The 20,800-nt window shown below is 40.9% G+C and overlaps 1 protein-coding gene across 2 annotated transcripts in view; it reads right to left on the bottom strand.

The window, feature by feature from the left end:
* Window positions 1-20,800, bottom strand: part of LDAH (lipid droplet associated hydrolase) — an 80,667-nt gene extending 59,867 nt beyond the window's left edge. For both annotated transcript variants that reach the window (XM_037528455.2, XM_037528456.1), the window contains exons 1-3: window positions 20,753-20,800; window positions 6,320-6,475; window positions 4,041-4,184 (exon numbers count right to left, since the gene is read on the bottom strand). In XM_037528455.2, coding sequence (XP_037384352.1) covers window positions 4,041-4,184; window positions 6,320-6,473 — 298 coding nt within the window. In that variant the 5' untranslated portion in view covers window positions 6,474-6,475; window positions 20,753-20,800. The remainder of the gene's footprint in view (window positions 1-4,040; window positions 4,185-6,319; window positions 6,476-20,752) is intronic.

Here is a 20,800-nt window from a genome sequence, read left to right as displayed (position 1 = left end):
ATTTTGAATAATGCCACAGTGAACACAGATGCAAATCTCTTCATCATATTGATTTTACTGCTTTTAGCTATATACCCAGAAATGGGGTTGCTGGATGAATTGGTAGTTCTATTCTGAACATTATTAGGAACTTCCATATGTTTTCATAATGGTTGTGCCCAGTTATGTTTCCACCAACAGTGCACAAGGGTTCTCTTTTCTCCATACCTTCACCTACTTGTTACCTCTTGCCTTTTTACTAATAGTCATCCTCACAGGTGTGAGGTGAATCTCATTGCAGTACTGCTATGCACTTCCTTGACGATTAGTACTGTTGAGTATCTTTTTACATCCTGTTGGCCATTTCTAGGTCTTATTTGGAAAAATGTCCTTTCAGCTGCTTTGCCCATTTTTTTAATAAGGCTCTTTTTGCTATTCAGTTGTCTGAGTCCCTTGTATATTTTAGAAAATACCCCCTTAGCAGACAAATGGTTTGCCAATGTTTTCTCCCATTGATCTTCTTTATTGTCTCCTTTGCTGGGCAGAGCTTTTCAGTCTGATCAAGTTGCATCTGTTTATTTTTGCTTTTGTTACCTGTGGTTTTGATGTCATATCCAAAGTCATTGCCAAGACCAATGTCAAGATTTTCCCTGTGTTTTCTTCTGAAGGTTCTATGATTTCATGTCTTAAATGTAAGTATTTAAACCATTTCAAGTTAATTTTTTGTGTAATGTTTAGGATAAGGGTCCAGTTTCATTCTTTTGCATGTGGATACTCAGCTTTCCTGACATCATTTATTGAAGAGATTATGTTTTCCCCACTGTGTATTTCTGACACCCTTGTCAAATATCAGTTGACGATATACAAATGGGTTTATTTTGGGGCTCTCCATTTTGTTCCACTGGTTTATTCTTATGTCAGCACCATACTGTTTTGATTATAATATAGTTTGAAATGGAAGTGTGATATTCTTCCTAGTCAACATAGTCTTTGGGATTTTTTGTGGTTCCCTATGAATTTTAGATTTTTCTATTTCTATAAAAGATGCCATTGGAATTTTACTAAGGATTTGCATAGGGATTACACTGAATCCAACAGCTATAATTCTAAATAGAAGATAATTACAGAAGTTAAAAACCGTAAGGTAGATTGAAGTGGAAGAAGAAGAAATCTGCGTGACTGAAGGCTGAAATAAGGTCTGGACTCGCTCACTACCACCGCCTGTGTACTTAAGAGTGGAAACTATTTAGCAAATTCGAGAGTTTGCTGGGACAAGGGCAATCTTACACGTGTCTGTCTTAAAAAGGGAGACATAGGAAGTCTGATGACGACGACATTACCTAACAATAAACAATGTAAGTGCAACAGATTCGTTTCAAGCACAGATGTGTTTTCACCTAAGTGCTGGCAAAGAGACAATTCATAGCAAGTCCTCAAAAATCACTGAATAAGTGAAATTGGGAAAAATGGCTCAAGTTCCATTAAGGTTGGTCTCTGATGTTAAAGTCGATTTAAAATAACACAAGATTCTCGAACTAGAACCAGAACAGTTTTGAGAAGCTGATCTACAGACCGTATGTGAGAATTAAGACAAGAGGTCAAGAGCCAGGGATGTGTTCACAGCGAGTTGATATATAAAGAGTTGGAGCTATGGCTTCAGGAGGGAAAAGCAAAGAGAACCAAATTCCATACTAACTAGACAGCCAAAGAGTACCTGGTGTGTGTGTGCATGAAGGTGATTTATTTCCGAAATTTTGTAATAACTTTATTGTGTCTTGAACATATGTTTCAGTTAGCAACGAAAAATAGGGTATAGATAAAAATAGGCATCACTTCTGAACTATCAATTATTCCTTCGAATAAAAAATTTAACACAGCCACGGATATTCATGAATATGGGAAGAAATTCTACTCACAATGGAAACTCTCCCTCCTTCACTATTCAATAGGATTAAGGCTTCAAAGGAATACCGTCTAAAAATCATCAGGTAACAATTCTGAGGATGGACCAAAGGCAGCTACTGAAATTGGAACAAAATGTAGTAAAAATGTTTTGAACTTGTATGTTTCACTATTGCTCAGGTGCAATGCCAAGTGCACATGCTGACCCACACTCGTGATCAGTTTGGAATGTCAGTACACACATTTCTGCAAATAAAAAATTCAAAGCACGATTGCTGTGGACTGAATGTTTGTGTTCCCTAAAATGCTTACGTTGAAGCTCCAGCTCCACCCCACCTCCCTTCCCCCACTGTGATGGTATGTGGAGACAGAGCTGTCAGAGCAGCAGTGAGGAGCAACTTCCAAGCCAGACAACTGATCGTAGAAGGTAGAGCTTTTCAAACTCCACCCTGAGTGGGGACTGATAGGAAACGGGCTTTCGGCAGTTGAACTGCTGGCACTTGGGCCACTGTACAGTGAGGGCATTTGGGAGTTAAACTGCTGGTAAGGGGGGGTGTCTGTGGAGAAGCTGCTGGCTTGCCACATGCAGGTTCAGTTTGGACCTTGGTCTCTGCACAGCAGATGCCATCTGGGTGCATCTGGCCATGTGCCAGCCTGTGAATGCTGTCTCTCTCTGACTCTCTCTTCCTGTGCAAACAGATCTTGTTATTGTTGTTTCACACTGTGTGTTTTTGGGTAGTGTCCTGCAATCAATAGCGAGTGGACAAGGATCCAGCACCCACCAACTGAGTCAACGTTGGTTCCCCTGGGTTTACACTGTTTCAAAGCCTTTGGCAGATAATTATGGTTAGATGAAATCACAAGGGTAGGGCCCCTCACGACAAGATAAGAGCCCTTCTAAAGAAGAGACACCAGGAAGCTTAATGACTTGTTTTCTCTGTCATGTGAGGACATAAAGAGAAGGTGGCTGTCTGCAAGCCAGGAAAAGGATTCTCCCTACCTCCTGACTTAGTGAACCCCTGATATTGGGCAGAGCCTCCAGACCATGAGAAAATAAGTTCTTGTTACTTAAGCCACCTGGTCTATTGTTTTTGTAATGTTTTATTAATACAATGATAAAAAGTAAAATATAAATATTAATTTTTAAAAAAGATCAATATTTGCTTTTTATTTTTTATTGTTTAGAATGGTTATAGATTTACAGAAAATTTGAACAGATTAGTAGAGAGAGTTCCCCTATCATCTGCTCCTTTCTCCCTCCCTACCTGCATATAGTTTTCCCTAGCCTTGGAAGCTCAGGCCATGGAGGAGGCACACTAGAATCAGGAGTAAACTAGGAATGAAGCCGCAGCTACTTCTTTCCAACTGCAAATTAACTAATGGGCAACCCCTTCCTCCAGTACAAATGACCCTTCAATGGGATGTCTACAGAAGTAGTTAAGCTATATTTTTCTGTTTCCTCTCATTTTTCATTTCTTAGAAGAATGGACATGCTAGAATACCCATAAGTTAAAAGCAGGTATTCTGTATTTCTATGGTTCGACTCTCTCCACTAAAAGCCTTCCTTCTGGCAGGGCACCACACGGAGTCCTGACTTCCTCTCCAGCTTTCAAGGTTCCTCCCAACCTGGCCCTGCCTACCAGTAGCATACTTGCTGACTATTCTCAACTCTGCAGCTCCCCTACAGCCCTAAATACCACCAAAATCTACTCAACTGTCAAAACCCATTTACTCCACAAAATTTTTCAAACCCACACTCCCCTTACTCCTAGGTAGCCACATGGTCAGTAGATCAGAGTTACTCACTAAATCTGTAAATATGAGTGAAAATTCTCCAGCGTAAGGACCATGACTTACAATGCGTCCCCCCACCATTCCTCTTAGTACAATCCTGGACATACAGAACATGATCAATACATCGATGTTGATTACTCATTGGTAAACAGAGAAGACAAGTCCTAGACAGATTGTTCAGTCTGCCCAAAACTTACAGAAAATTACTTGCAGAAGAGTTGAGTGATTCTATAAGTTCGTAAATTACCAAATTGTGGCACCACGGGCTAGCCCAATGTCACAAGCAGAGATTTCCACTGCTGTAGCTCTTAGGCCTTCCAGAAACCTACCATTCTGAAGGAAAGCAGATGTTAATAAACACATACCCTCTGAGGTTGGAAGAATCTTCTTGTCTTTGGGTAACATGGCATGCCCAGCATGACTGATGGCCCAAATTGGAAAGCGTTTATTTGTTACAGAGTACAAGGCCTTGATGAATGGCACATAGAAGGCACAAAAACCTGGGTTACCTAAGAAAAGAAACAAAGACCCAAGGTTAAAAGAAACAAAGACCCAAGACTATAAAATCAGCCAAGACAATGTGTAGACTGGTAAAGAAGGGCCTCCTTCTCCTCACACTTTCCTCCAAAAATCTAGTAACATTTTCAGGTATATGTCAATTTTAATATCCTTCATACTTTAAGTCTAGGAATGTGCAGAAAATCTCTGCTCTTGCTTTGTTCTCCAGCTGTTTCCAGTAAATTCTTCTTGTCTGTCCCTCAACTTAGTGAATAGAAGCACCAATCATAAACCAAATACTCAAGTCTCTCTTGAGCATTCTCCCTGTTCTTCACGTTCAATTCACCAATAACTTGTTAACTTCGCTCCCAAAATCCATTTCAGTTCTGTTCTCTATTCTTCACTAGTTTGTCTCTTCCCACTTTCTGCCACAGCCTTCTACCTTTTCTTGTTCCCTTGGAAGCCACTCTTCAGAGAACCCAGAGATGTCTTCATGCCTCAGATCAAATCATAGCAGCACCTTTGTAAACTCCTTTGGGGGCTTCCACTTTCATCCAAATAGTCTAAAATCTTTAAAACTGCTTTTTTAAGGCCCTCCAAATTTGACGACTCTCAATTATGAAGCTGCACAAAAGTGAAGCAGTGTGAGACTCATTCACAAAAAGAACTTTCTGGAGTCTACTAAGAGTGCCTTTATCATTTATCACAAGTATTTATATAAACATGTATAGTTCGATCTTTTGGAGAAAAGACCATCAACTATTATATGGAGATTTTTCTTACGTATTTGAGGAATGCACAATCCTTAATATACAAAAAATATTGTAGACATGGGTTTGCTGAAGAGAAGCAGAATGGATGCATAATTCTTTTTCAAAGAATCAATCTGATATGTCTTTAAGGGGAAAAGACAGTGAAATGGATTCTCAGATCATGCCTTCAAAACTACCAGTTTCTCTCCACCTCCAGCTATTTCTCCAATCAATTTATCTATTTTTTCATGCTAGGAACGTTTCTCCTCTTTGCAATTACATGACATGGTTTTGTTGCACTGATATCATCTCTGCCATCCTTGCCAAATTTCACAGCTTTCTTCTTTTCCTTCACCCCTCCATTTGCTACAGAGGTAATGTAGCAAAGTGGTTAGGGAACCAGACTGCCTGGATTGGAATCTTGGCTTTGTCACTTATCAAGTGTGTAATTTCTGGAAGTTAGTGAACCTACCTGGACCTTGGCTTCCTTGTCCATAAAATGGGGATAATACATAGTACCTGAGAACTAAGTGAATTAATTTATATAAAGTACTTAAACACTGCCATATAAATGTTAGCTATTGGAACCTGTCGTCAATGTCTAGCCCTGATGGTAATATGTGGTAGCCTTCTTTCTTCCACACTGTGTTTTTGCTTCTGTTGTCTTATGACTTAGTGATGCAAGTTCCAATTCCTTTTTGTGCTGGTGCTAGTGTTAATTTTGCTGATAGGATTAAAATGTCCTCAAATGTGGTATGATGTACTTTGGTCAGCGGACTGGCCACTGTGCAACTAGAGACAAGGGAGGAGGAATGAATCAGCACCGGGTTAGAACATCTGTGGCAGCTGTGGGTGACACTGCTTTGTATTTTATATGTATATTTTCAATAAATTTGGAATATTTTTGAGTATTGAGTATAAAGTAGCAATCTAACTTTCCAAGTTATTAGTCAACTGTCCCAAGATTTATTATACAATTCATTCTTTCTGCATTGATTTGAAATGTCTTCCCTCTAATACTAAATTCTGACATTTGCCTGCTACTTTTGATTACAGATAATTCTTTATTTTTCCCTTTTACCCTCTGCCAGCACTGTATTTATTATCTTTGTTACTATATTGTATTATATTAGGTTTTTTTTTTTTTTTTAATGCTTCAATCACTGGTAGGGCAAATCCCTTTTTTTCCCCACTAAATTTTCTAGGCTGGTTTCATAACCATCAGAATTATTTTTACCAGTTTCACTTCTTAAAAATCCCTTTGGAATTCTGGTTGAAATTTCATCTCACTTATACATGAATTTAGCAAGACTGAATAGCACAATAATAATAGCACTTTGAAATCAGAAATAGCTGTAAGTATGTGGTTTCCTTATCCTGACTTTTGAACTTACCAGTAATAATGAAAATCAGCAACTTAGGCCTGGTGGCACTTTGGTCATTGATGAGGTCAGTCCAGGGCCCACATTTTAAAACCTGGGTTTCAACTCCACAACATAGAATGAATTCTTCATGCAGAGGAATTTCTTCCTTTACTTCTGAGTCCATTTCTAATTATAGGGAAAAACAACATAGAGAGTCAATAAAATGTAAAACCTTGAGAATATTACAATATTCAAGAATAAAAAAGGGCAAATTTAATATACCTATGCAGAAATACCAACAAGGAGATACAGGTGATAGGAGGCTATTTAGCTGTTCTGAATTATAGGATTGCAAAAATAAAACAAGCCACAAGAGTAAGGAGAAACAGACACACATCTTTGGCAAAATAAAAGACTGGAAAAGGGGCCTGAATCAAGATCAGGCCAACCTTTCCTACAACCCTTCTCTCTAGTCTAAACTGAAGTAACCAATTTCTGCTTTCCCGGTGAGACAAGTGCGTCTCCCTTCACCTGGTGGAGAGTGGCGAGAGTGCCAAGTTCATGGCTTGCCCTTGTCCTCTCCCACGCAGAACTGCAAGGACAAGAGCTCCATTATGGTCTATGTTTTTCCTCTTATTAGTCCGCTTATCCAAAACTCTGCAAGGATATTTAACACATTATAAAAGCAGTATGCCATTGCAGATTATATGCTATTAAATTATGAAATGGGCAGGAGGGGAGAAAGGATATGAGATAATAATCATGATATATGCAAACATGCAGTCCCAAATTATTTTTATCCCTCTCATCTCTGTCTCTGCCTTCCTTAGGCCCCTCAACAAGCCCATGTCAGACTTCTGGAGCCTCTTTGTCCTCCTCTCTGCTGTCCTCCATGCATTCAGAGTCCTCCAGGGCCCAAATACTCAGCACCCTTACAGCTCTTTCTCCTCCTCCTGCTTTGTAAGGGCCAGCACTCTAGTCTGTCTTATCTATCCATGTCCCCAATGTCCTGAGGCTTTTCTGCTACCAGGCCTTTGTGCATGTTTATTCGCATCCACTTTCAGCCCCTCAGCTCCAAATTCCATCCTTCATTTTCTCCTCTGGAGAAATATTTTTCCTCTGCCAGTTGACTTAATGGTAAGCTTTAGCAGAGCGCTCTGAAGAGACACTGCAGGAAAAGGATTTTCTTTCCTGGTTTCAATATACTCTGTCAGCAGGTTCCTTGAATGCTTTTTTCCCTCTTTCCTCTGCTATCAGGTAATCATAAGGTCCCTCTAGTGCAGTGAATTCCAGTTGGAGACAATTCTATCCCCAGAAGACATATGTCACTAACTGGAGACTTTTCACAGTCTCAGTTGGGGGAGGGGGTACTACTAGTGTGTCAATAGTGCTAAGGTGGAAAAACTGCTCTGGCTCTGGGTGCCATCAGAGTCTACTCTCTACACCATTTGGCTGGCTGCCATGGGCTCACTTTCTCCAGGTGCCCATTCAGGCAAAGCAGCAATGTAGCAAGAGTCCTAGAGCACACAGACTTGTGCCCCAGATCAGGCAGCTGCTCCCTGAATGCCCTCCTCAGCCCATGCACAGGGTGGAGCCACTGTCAACAGCAGCAGACCTTTGTCCCATACAACAGCCTGGAACTACCCTGCCCACTGGAGCTTTAAGCTTGCTGAGGGAGGCCTCACCAACTCCCCATTTCAGCAGTGCCCAGACTTCCTCTGTACCCACCAGCCTCAACTCACCTGTGTCCTGAGGGTTGTGACTGTGGCCCTCCCAACACTGATACCTCCTGTCTGTGGCAGCACCCCAACTAGCCCTACAGACCCTCCCAACAGTCTTAGCTCACCTGTTGAGACAGTGACTACTGGCCACCTTTAGTCCAGGCAACCCAGCAAATTCCTGTACCACCGAAAGGACTGGACCACCCCTTCTTCACTGAGATCTAAACTCTGTTCCCAGTTTGCCCTCCCTAGGGCACTTTCCCTCTGCCCTAGGGCACTGTTTGGAGTTCTTTTTATACAGTAATGTAAAGTTTCTCTCTTACCATACCTTAATAATTTTTTGTTGTTAAAAATAACCATTTACACTCAGGTGGTTTCTGTCTCCTGATTGGATCTGGACTGATAACATCCCTCCTGTGTCAATCCAACTTTCTCTTCTAATCTTTTCTACCTTAGACTCAGCTCAAATCCTATGTCCTACTTGAGACCTTCCCAAGTGTCCAAGTAAGGGAAATCTCGTCTTCTAAATCCATAGCACCTGTCGTTATTGTAAGCCTGCAATGGCATAGGTAGCCAGGTATACCTCATCCAGTCCTGTTTGCCTACTGTTCGTGTCATATCACACTCTCTCACAGCACCACAGTAGTAAGAAATTCAATGCAAACACCACCTGCCCCATGCCAAGTGAACATGAGGTAAAGGTAATGCTGGCTTGGATGGACAGGAATGGGAGACTCCACACATTGATGGTAATAATGAAAATGTCTGTAGAGGCGGAGCAACATGGCGGCGAGGAGACGCTGCGAGTAAGATCTCCCATTAAAAAAAGTTAATAGGGAGGAAAAGCGGCAGGTCCCAGTGAGAACTGAGACAGGGAAGATAAACGGACGACTCCAGCAAACTGCCCGAAGAAGAAAGTTGCCATAAAAGAGGACGAGAAGGGAGGGAAGCGCAGAACCCTGCCCCCCCCGCCCACAGAGGCGGCACTCTCCGACCGGCAGAGAGGAGGAAACAACACACCAAAACGCCCAACAAGAAAAACGGATGCAGCAAGTGGGACTGTGAGTGGAAAGGAACTATTTCAGCCACCACACACCCCGTGAACGGGAGCTGAGGCGAACCCTGCAGGATCCGCCGCGGAGGTGAGCTCCAGGCGCCAGTAAAGAGAGCCCCGCCCACCAGGAGGAGCCCAGCACCAGCACACAGCCCCAGCCCCGCCGCCCGGTAAGCTTGCGCGAAAGTGGCGCTCGGATTGCAGCTGCCCAGGGCCCTGCGCCTGCGACCTAGGCTTGCGGGGAGACGGCGGAGGCCCTCCCTGAGTGAGCAGGAACAAGGTGCCCAGGCAGGGGAGCGGGATTCAAAAGGCGCCATTCCCGCGCCACTGATCTGGGCTATAGCCCGCGTCCTGGAACTGAGGGCTTTGGAACTGAGACCCGGGCGGAGGCCCTCCCTGAGTGAGCAGGAACAAGGCGGCCAGGCAGGGGAGCGGGATTCAAAGGCGCCATTCCCGCGCCACTGATCTGGGCTACAGCCCGCGTCCTGGAACTGAGGGCTTTGGAACTGAGACCCGGGCGGAGGCCCTCCCTGAGTGAGCAGGAACAAGGCGCCCAGGCAGGGGAGCGGGATTCAAAAGGCGCCATTCCCGCGCCACTGATCTGGGCTACAGCCCGCGTCCTGGAACTGAGGGCTTTGGAACTGAGACCCGGGGCACGAAATTAGGGGCGTGGGTTCCCCACGACGGTGGGGCACAAGGCAGACACAGCACCCCAAAGCCGTTGAGGTGTACCCTACCATCCCCGCTCTGCTCCCTGTCCCACGGGGTGGAAAATCAGCTCCCCAAGGGCTCTAGGAGAGATCTCTGGTGCCACCTAGCGACTTGACCCCAGCACAGGCTACTGAAGGAGCTAGTGGCCAGCTGGGGAGTTAGCCCACACCGGGCCCCTTCTGAACAAGTAGTCTGAGCCCACAGGGAGAGTGAGCACCCACAGCCGGGGCAGACCAGGCGCGCAGAATAGTGTGCCTGAGACCAGAAGCGCAGGGAGTGTGTCCCACATCACCATTTTAGAACAGGGACATTTCTTCAGTAAAGACTACCTGCAGAAGGCTTCCTCAGGAGCCAGAGGTGAGCGGGGGAAGTTCGCCCACGCCAGACCCCCTCTGGCCTGCAGTCCAAGCCCAGAGGGGAGCAGGAACCCACCGCCGGGGCAGACCAGGCGCACAGGGGAGTGTGTCCCCACATCGGCATTTTAGAACAGGGACCTTTCTCCAGTAAAGGCTGCTTGAAACTGACAGATGACTCCTGGAAGAACCAGAGGGGAACAGAGAAGCCCACCCAAGATGCCGGCAAGTCCCAACAACACAGTGTCCCAACGCATACGGCAAATTAGAAAACAGACAGTAGGGAGGAGAAGAACCACACGCAACCTAGCAACTCTCCAGAAAAAAGCACACCACAAAAAGAAAGCCAGCCCCCAGATTGCAACGACAATAACTTGGAAGAATTTCTGAGCCTTCCAGAAAGAGAATTTAAAATTGCCGTGATTAAAAAACTGACAGAAGTCATAAAGGAAAACAATGATAAGGGAAAAATAATCAACGATCAGAAGAATGCAATTGAGTCCCTAGAGAGGGAAAACAATGGTCAGAAGAAAGAAATTGAGTCCCTAAAGAGGGAAGTAAAAGAAATGCAGGAGATCAAAGAATTAATGGAAGAACTAAAGAATTCTGGGAAAAGCAATGAAAGCAGAATAGATGAATGGAAGAACGAATAAGTAATCTTGAAGACACAGAATAAAAAGAACCAAAACAGAGAAGGAAAGAGAAGTATGAAGGAAAAAGAACGAAGAAAGACTTCGGGAACTATCGGACTCCATGAGGAAAGGAAATATAAGAGTTATAGGAATACCAGAAGGAGAGGAGAGAGATGTAGGAACAGAGAAAATATTCAAAGAGATAATTGAAGAGAACTTCCCAAATGTGAAGAAGGAGCTGAAATTGATATACAAGAAGCAAGAAGAACACCAAACTTCCACGACGAAAGGAAAAATACAGCAAGACACATAATAGTAAAGCTCCCAAGAATCCAGGACAAGGAAAAAATAATGAAGCTGGCAAGAGGGAAGAAACAGATAACATTCAAAGGAAAACCAATCAGGCTGACATCAGACTTCTCCGAAGAAACACTACGGGCAAGGAGAGAGTGGAGGGACATAGTCAACAGACTCCAAGAAAACAGATGCCAACCAAGAATACTCTATCCCGCAAAGCTCTCCTTCCTCTTTGAAGAAAGAATATGGACCTCCCAGACAAACAGAAACTCCGGAATTTCATTGCAACTAAACCCCCACTCCAAAAAATACTACAAGGAGTTCTAAAGCCAGAACCTCAGAGCGACGAATAACAATGAAAGAAGGCCAAAAAAAAAAAAAAAAGTTATTAAAAGAATAAATAAATAAAATCAAAGGAAAGACAAACACAATGGCAAATACAGATGTTAACATATCAATATTAACTCTAAATGTAAATGGACTAAACTCTTCAATAAAAAGACACAGAGTTGCAGCCTGGATTAAGAAACAAAACCCAACCTTTGCTGTCTCCAGGAAACACATTTAGCTACAAAAGATAAAAATAGGCTCAAAGTTAAAGGATGGAAAACAATCCTACAAGCAAATGGACCAAAAAAGAAAGCAGGAACAGCTATACTTATATCAGATAAAACAGATTTCAAACTCAAAAAGATAAAAAGAGACCCCAATGGTCACTACATTATGATCAAGGGGACAATACTTCAAGAAGAAATAACACTCATTACATATACTCACCAAACGAAGGAGCACCAAAATATATCAGACAACTGTTGTCCTCTCTGAAAACAGACATCAGAGAAAACACATACGTAGTGGGAGACTTCAACACACCACTATCAACAATGGATAGATCAACAAGACAAAAAATAAGTAAAGAAACCAAAGCTCTAAATAAAGACCTAGAGCAATTGGGCTTAACAGACATCTATAGAACACTAAACCCCAAAAAAACGGAGTACACATTTTTCTCAAGCGCACACGGATCATTCTCCAGGATCGATCACATACTGGGGCACAAGACAAACATCAACAGATACACCAAGATTGAAATCATATCAACCATCTTTTCTGACCATGAAGGCATCAAACTAGAAATAAACCATAAAAAGAAGGCAAGGAACTTTCCTACCTCATGGAGATTAAAAACCACACTACTGGAAGACCATTGGACTAATGAGGAGATCAAAGAAGAAATTAAAAAATTTTTTTAATTGAACGACAAGGAGGACACCAATATCCTAAATGTATGGGATGCAGCAAAAGCAGTAATAAGAGGAAAATATATAGCAATAGAAGCTCACATCAAGAAACAAGAAAGAACGCAAAGAAACAACCTAATCTCGAAGCTCAAAGATCTAGAAAAAAACAACAAGAAAACCCCAAAACCAGTAGAAGAAAAGAAATAATAAAAACCAAAGCAGAAATAAATGAAATTGAAACTAAAAAAACAATCCAAAAGATCAATGAAACCAAGAGCTGGTTCTTTGAAAAAATCAATAAAATAGACAAACCCCTAGCCAGGCTCACAAAGGAAAAAAGGGAGAAAGCACAAATAAACAGGATCATCAATGAAAGAGGAGAAATCACAACGGACACAGCAGAAATCAAAAAGAATAATCAGTAACTACTATGAACAGTTATATGAAACAAGTTTAACAATCTAGAGGAGATGGACAAATTCCTACAACTCTACAATCACCCAAAGCTAGATAAAGAAGAAATAGAACACCTAAACAGACCAATTACAATTAGCGAAATTGAAATGGTAATCAAAAACCTCCCCAAAAACAAAAGCCCAGGACCTGATGGATTTACAAATGAATTCTACCAAACATTCAGAGACGAATTAGTGCCTATCCTTCACAAACTCTTCCAAAAATTGAGAAGGAAGGGACAATACCAAACACGTTCTATGAAGCCAACATTACACTAATACCAAAACCGAACAAGGACAACACAAAAAAGGAAAACTACAGGCCAATCTCCCTAATGAACACTGATGCAAAAATCCTCAATAAAATTTTAGCTATCAGAATCCAACAATGTATCCATAAGATAATTCACCACGACCAAGTTGGATTCATTCCAGGGGCACAAGGATGGTTTAACATCCGAAAATCAATCAACGTTATCCAACACATCAACAAAAAGAAATATAAAAACCATATGATAATATCAATAGATGCTGAGAAAGCTTTCGACAAAGTACAACACCCATTCATGATAAAAGCCCTTGAAGTTCTTGGGATACAAGGAACATACCTCAACATCATAAAGGCCATCTATGACAAGCCAACAGCCAGTATCATTCTCAATGGTGAAAAGCTGAAAGCAATTCCATTAAGATCTGGAACAAGACAAGGATGTCCACTCTCACCATTGCTTTTCAAATAATACTGGAAGTCCTAGCCAGGGCAATAAGACAAGAGAAAGACATCCAAGGAATCCAAATAGGAAAAGAAGAAGTCAAACTATCACTATTTGCAGACGATATGATATTATACATAGAGAACCCCAAAAACTCCACAGAAAAGCTAATTCAACTCATCAATCAGTTCAGTAAAGTGGCAGGATACAAAATCAACACGCAAAAGTCAGTAGCCTTCCTATACACAAACAATAAATCTGAAGAAGAAGAAATCGAAAAGACCATCCCTTTTGTTATTGAAAAAAAAAAAATCAAATATTTGGGAATAAATCTAACAAAAGAGGTAAAGGACCTATACAAAGAAAACTATAAAACACTGTTAAAAGAAATAGAAGAAGACACAAAGAAATGGAGAGACATCCCCTGCTCATGGATTGGAAGAATAAACATTATTAAAATGGCCATCCTTCCAAAAGCAATATACAGATTCAATGCTATTCCAATCAAATTTCAATGTCATTCTTCAAAGAAATAGAAAAATTATTGATGAAATTCATATGGAATCACAAAAACCCCGAATAGCCAAAGCTCTCCTGAAAAAAAAAGAAGGGAATGGAGGCATCAGACTCCCAGACTTCAAACTATACTACAAAGCCATAATCATCAAAACTGCATGGTATTGGAACAAGAACAGACATACAGACCAATGGAATCGAATAGAAAATCCAGAAATAAACCCACAGATTTATGGTCAACTAATCCTTGACAAAGGAGCAAAGACTATGCATTGGAGCAAAGAAAGTTTGTTCAATAAATGGTGCTGGGAAACTGGGTCGCTACATGCAAAAGAATGAAGCTTGACCACCACCTCACACCATACACAAAAATCAACTCAAAATGGATTAAAGAACTAGACATAAGACCTGAAACCATAAAATATATAGAAGGAAATATAGGCAAAACACTACGTGATTTGCACATCAAAGACATCTTTACAGACACATCACCCAAAGCAGTGATAGTGAAGGCAAAGATAAACAGCTGGGACTATATCAAATTAAAGAGCTTTTGCACAGCAAAAGAGACAATAACAAAAACAAAGAGAAACCCCACCAACTGGGAGAACATTTTTGCACCCAACACTAATGATAAAGGACTGATTGATCACAAAAATCTGCAAAGAGCTGATGAGACTCAACAACAACAAAGAAAATAATCCAGTCAAAAAATGGGCAGAAGAGCTTAAAAGAAACTTCTCTGAAGAGGAAATGCAAATGGCCAACAGGCATATGAAAAAATGTTCAACATCACTTGTCATCAGGGAAATGCAAATCAAAACTACCATGAGATACCATCTTACACCAGTGAGAATGGCACATATTAAAAAACTAGCAACAACAAATGTTGGCGAGGGTGTGGAGAAAAAGGAACTCTTCTGCACTGTTGGTGGGAGTGCAAACTGGTCCAACCACTGTGGAAAGCTGTGTGGAGATTTCTGGACCTACTAAACATAGAGCTTCCATATGACCCAGCAATTCCACTCCTAGGTATTTACCCAAAGGACACAGAAACATCAATTCCAAAGAACACCTGCACCCCTATGTTTATAGCAGCACTGTTTACAATAGCTAAGCTTTGGAAACAACCCAAATGCCCAAAAATAGATGACTGGATCAAGAAGATGTGGTACATATATACCATGGAATATTACTCAGCATTCAAAAAAGATAAACACATGCAATTTGCTGCAACATGGATGGCGCTGGAAGGGATCATGCTCAGCGAAATAAGCCAAAAAGAAAAAGAAAAATACCGGATGGTCTCACTCATAGCAGGAATCTAGAAAACTTAAATAAGGGACCAGGAAAATGAAAAACTATAAGAAAGTGAAAATCAAAATCAACAAAAAACTATGAACCAGAGACACTTTTAGGGGGGCGGGGGCGGGAGGGGAGGGATTGGGGTCAGAATGGGGGGCGGCAATTGTATGGGGAATATAACAATAAAATTTATAAAAAAAAAAAAAAAAAAAAAAATGTCTGTAGAAAGCAATCTGGCAGCATGAGTCAATATTCATAAGGCATATACTTTGGGTAATTTTCAGGAATCAATTCTAAAATTTTTAAAAAAATACTTAGAACTCCAATTATAAAACTGCAGAGATGTGGGACCTAAGAATGGTTAAGTAAATTATATAATTATTGAACCATTAAAAATGTATACACACACACACACTCAACATGATGGTAATGATAAAATAAACTGGCGTTCACTCTTACGACCGTTATGTCCCACTGAAACTGCTTAACTCTGCCAAGCTGGCTATGCTTTATCCATCTACTTTCTAAGATTTCTAAAACTTTACTTCTCTTATCTGATGTTATGTTGCCTCTTCCATTTTCTTCATTATGATTTTATTGTCATTTAGTGAATTTTAGAAGGGAGGAGATATAAATATACATTCCAAACTCTACATGTAACTGAAAGTCTAAAACTAATTTTCTTAAATAAAAACCCCGTGAAAACTGAAAAATTCTCACTTAACAGGTAAAGACTCCTCTCCATTCAAAATATACTTGTTGGCTAAATAAATAAAAGTGCCATCCCACCTATGCTTATGGATATTTAGTTCACTAATAATTGTCACCATAGCCCAATCTCCAAAACTGTCACAAAACGCAGTATATTTATAAAGGCCTTATGACATTAATAGGGTGTTAGGAATATTACATTTATGTATTATAATTACATTATACACAACATGAAATTAGAACACTGACAGACACTGGCTAAACTTAATACTTTCATCAGAAAAGATACCAAAGTTATTAACTTTATTCAATTCATAAACACCACCAATGTCAAGTAAATGACATCTTGGAAGTTTGATTAGCCAGTAATTAATGACAATTCAAGTAGATATGAAACTCAAGCATAGTCTGTAAAAACTGGAAATCAAACAAAAAAAATTCCAACTCTAAAGCACTTCAGACAAAATGCAATTGAGAAACAGAGTTTTAGTATATGTGTTTCTAAAGCATCTTTTTCTTTTACTTCAAACTTATTTAGAAATCCCATAGTTATGTAAGAAAAGCAATGGAAAATTTAAGGTATGCACATTCAAAATCTTCCTTACCTAAGAATCCAAGGTAGTTCTCATCTGCAAACAACTGTCAGATTAAGGAGGAACAATGTGTTGTAAGATTATATAGCCCCACCTACAGTCATAGGCTATACGCAATCTTAAATGTTTTGATAGGCTGCAAGATTTATGCTGGAAGAAAATCAAATGTGGATACAATCTATACAACTTAGGCAAGTTTTACTTCTAGATAGAGATAGTCATCTGCTTATATTAGTGAGATTATATTTTATTTAATAAGAAAATTTTTTTCTAATAAAATTTTACACAAACCTAGACAATATATATATGACAGAAAGGGAACATATGATCAGCATGAATTTTTAGAGATTCAGATTTATTTATTTATTATAAAATCAGTCAATGAGAACAATGAGGTAGAACAAAACCACTTGAAAGTAGTTATAGCATGCAAATAATGTCTGTACTTTGTCTACTCAGTATTTTGCTTTATTTATCCAGGTAAGAACTGCAAGTGACAAGTTTTGTCTTTGCAACTGCTGTTGCAACATCCAGGTGGTCTTCAATTAAATTATATTATACTTGAAAGGGAAGCAGTGAGATAATTTCCTTTCAAAGTTAAAGCATTAAAAATATCTAACAATAACTAGTATTATTTATCATTTATATAGAAGCTTTGAAACTTCCTCAAATGACAAAAACTAAAACGACAAAAGTACATATTATCAAATAGAAGCTGTGGGGTGTGTTATTGTCCTACAAATACCCAGAGTAGAGCATATGCTGGATATGAGTCTGAGTCTTGACTGACAATGAATTAGTGCTATTTCTGGTCACTAGGAATAAACCACTTTATAAAATATTTAGTGCCTGGACAAGTGGTGGTGAAATTTTTTAAGGCCCATAGAAGAGATACAAAATTTGTAAGTGGTATCAAAATATAAGTACAAACAGCAGAAGCTTTAGGTTCTATTATTTTAAATTAGGCTTATAAGAAATATTAACATGTTGGTGGTGATCTCTCTACAGTAAATGTTTGGTACATAACAGAGGTGAGCCAAGGAGTTATTTTAAGTTAGGGGATTTTTTAAAATTTTAAAATGTACATTACAATTATGTTTGCTTGTGTTCTAACAAGGAAAGACTAACTTGTCTCTAAACAACTTTCCAGTGAAAACAATTAGTTCAGCTGAGGAAATATAGAGAAAAAAGCCTTTTGCTAAAAATGCCAGCAGCCACTAAGATAACTGTGCAAAAATGTGTAATAAAAATAAAATGGAAAAGAAATAGAAAATATAAATGAACAGAGAATATGGAGTAGGTATAACTTCCAAAAAGCAAAAGAATATATTTAAACACAACTATATCAGTGACAAGTTAAAAATAGACTATGCTAACTAGATAAAAGAAAAAAAGTCTGATCCTTTTATGACATTTTGTTATACTTATGGATTCTGTGGGTCAGGAATTGAAAAGGGCAGAGAAAAGTTGATCTATTTCTTTTTTTTTTTAAAGATTTATTTATTTATTTATACAAGCACTGGGTACAGTCAGAAGTGCGGGAGGGTGAGAGAATTCACCAGAGCCAGAGCGGGGAGCAGAGCAGGCAGAAGGACCGAAGTACACTGCTGAGGGGAGCAGCGGGCGGCAGGAGAGGTCTGTGCTCCATGCGGGACCCTCCTCCGGTGGTCGGGGAGCAGCAGGGAATCAGCTGGGGATCGAAGCGGTGCTGCAGAGGCTGTGGGCAGCTTCACGACCCAGCGCTCAACTGCTGCGCCACTGGGGAGGCCCAAAAGTTGCTCTATTTCTAATCTACAAAGTGCTGAATTTTAGCCGAATGTGACACATTCACTAGGGCAGGAGTCACCTGGAAGTGTTCTTATTTAGGTCTGATGATTGACATTGTTCTCAGAAAGGTTGCTGCCCAGAAATGCATGCTCTCTGTGTTCTTTCCACATGGACTATTTTGGAATTGTTCAGAATACAGGTTTCCACACATGGGTTCCAAGAGCAATTGTCATAAGAGGATCAGAAGCTGTATCACTTGTAAGAGCTAGCCCCAGAAGTCACAAAGCATCACTTCCAGGTTAGCCACAAGCCTACTCATATTCAAGGGGATTAAAAATGGACCTCATTCAATAGGAGTGTCAAAGTCACGTTATAAGAAGAGTGACATGCTATGGGAGTTATTGTTGTGGCCAACTTTGGAAAACAATTTGTCAAATTAGGTTAAAGGTACATAAGTTTTAGTTTTACAGAATATTTCAAGTAGCACTGATAAGTATTTTGAACCTTTCAGAGAGGGACAAAGAGTCTTTAAAAAACTGATTCAACCAATTTGTCAGAGATGATTGCATTAACCTTTCTTCTTTTGCAGGACAGTTTGGGAAAATATTGGAGGCATAGAGTCTGACAGTTTTTAAAGGGATTTTGGGGATTTGATTAAAGTAGTTCTTTTAGGGAAATTGTGAAAGACAAAAACCCCACAAGATTTGTGATCTTGGAAATTATCAAAATAAGCTAAGCAAGAAAAGAGGGCAAGAGTGGAGATGTACATTATTTTGCAACTTCATGTGAATATATACTTGTATCAATTTTAAAAAATGTTAGCGAGGTCTTTACTTGTAAGTGGTAGAGTGGAGTGAAAGGAAAAAGACTAGGAAGCTTGCCTCATAACCCCACTTAAGCTTCAAAACATACAGGTGTGAATCAACATAAATATAGATGCACAGACAAAATCTTCCTTACAGTCTGCTATAAGATTTATGTCTACTGCATCTTTCTCCAGAATATCAGAGGAAGTAATCATTTTTTTGTATCTTGAATTGACAATAATCTCACCAACTGCAATAAAAACCACTTTTTTTTTTTGATGGTTCATTTGCCAAGTACATTTTCATCCTCTCCTCTGCAAAGCAGGCAGCAGAATTAATGGAATAAGAAATTGACAGCCGGAGATTCTTTGTTATTTGTAAAGATTATGGGGCTTTTAAGTGATAAAATTAATTCTATCTCTGACTCCTACTTCCTATTTTCCAGTCACATTATTACTCCCAATTTTTATGTGATAATATAGAATATGACCAACAACTAGTATACAATTGCAGGAGAAAGTTGCAGTGGGGCTGCGTGTGATGCACCATCCGTCTACACCTGGGAGGACTCTCTTGCTCCTACTTGATAAATGGTCATGAAAGTACAATTTTACAATTTTTTAAATGACTTCTACATTTTGCCTAATAGTTGTTTTAATGACTCCATGCTATCCAGTAAGATTCTTCTCTAGCGTGCACAACTGGGTCAGAAGAACAAGCTTATATGATCACCATAAAAACCCATCGCCACTTCTTTAGAAACATCAAAACCAAAACATGTTCCATACTCATGATGAACTTGCAGAATTGCTCTCATTTGAAAAGCCCTCGATTTTTTTTTATAACTCCTTTACTATTTTTATACCAACAACTACATCACATTTTATTGTAATAATACACCCCAAATTTTAAAATGTGTTAGAAATTTAGCTTCTGGACAATCGAAGCCAAGTGATAAAACAGAAAACCTCACTGGTTTCCCCACAAGTATTCCGTCTAAATTCAGGGGAATAAATTCCGTTTTCACTTGGGGGCCGCAGAGAACTATTGAATCAAGTTGATGAAGTGTCGAATTTAGAGACTGGGCTAGGAGTCGATTCTCAGAAGGACCTGCGTGTCCTGACACACCTGGGAGCGGCTGATCCTGCAGAGAAACTGAGTCCCACCCAGACGGGCTTCTGGGGGCCCGCGGGTGGCCGCTCGGGGGTGCGGGGGTTCGGGGGTGGGAAACGGCTCGCCCGCGGCCACGGACGGCTCAGCAGGTGCAGGAACGGCGATCTCTGGCGAGCCCGTCGGGGCGCCTGCTCACGTCGTCCGGGCAAGGCGCCCCAAGACCTGGGCCCGGCGCCCCACGGCAGCGGCACGCCCCCCGCGCGCCCGGGCGGCTGGACCCGGAAGCCCGGCCTCGGGGACCGACCCCGACCGCCCGCACCGTCACAGGGATTCCGGGCGGCGGCTCCGAACGCCCAGCGGTCGCCGCGCGCGGGCGTCCGGCCCAGGGCAGCCGGGACTCGGCCCCGCGAGGCCCCGCAGGGCGAAGGACTCCGGCTCCCGCGCCAAGTCGCCGGGACTCGCCTGCCCCGCTCACCTGTCAGCCCCGAAGCAGCTGGATCTCGTGACGGTCAAGAAAGGCGCC

Source organism: Talpa occidentalis, unplaced genomic scaffold (genome assembly GCF_014898055.3).
Source record: "Talpa occidentalis isolate TD23 unplaced genomic scaffold, MPIMG_talOcc4v2.1 talOcc4.5, whole genome shotgun sequence".
Lineage (NCBI taxonomy): Eukaryota > Metazoa > Chordata > Mammalia > Eulipotyphla > Talpidae > Talpa > Talpa occidentalis.
The sequence above is the reverse complement of the archived record's forward strand: the minus strand, read 5'-3'. Positions and strand labels throughout refer to the sequence as shown.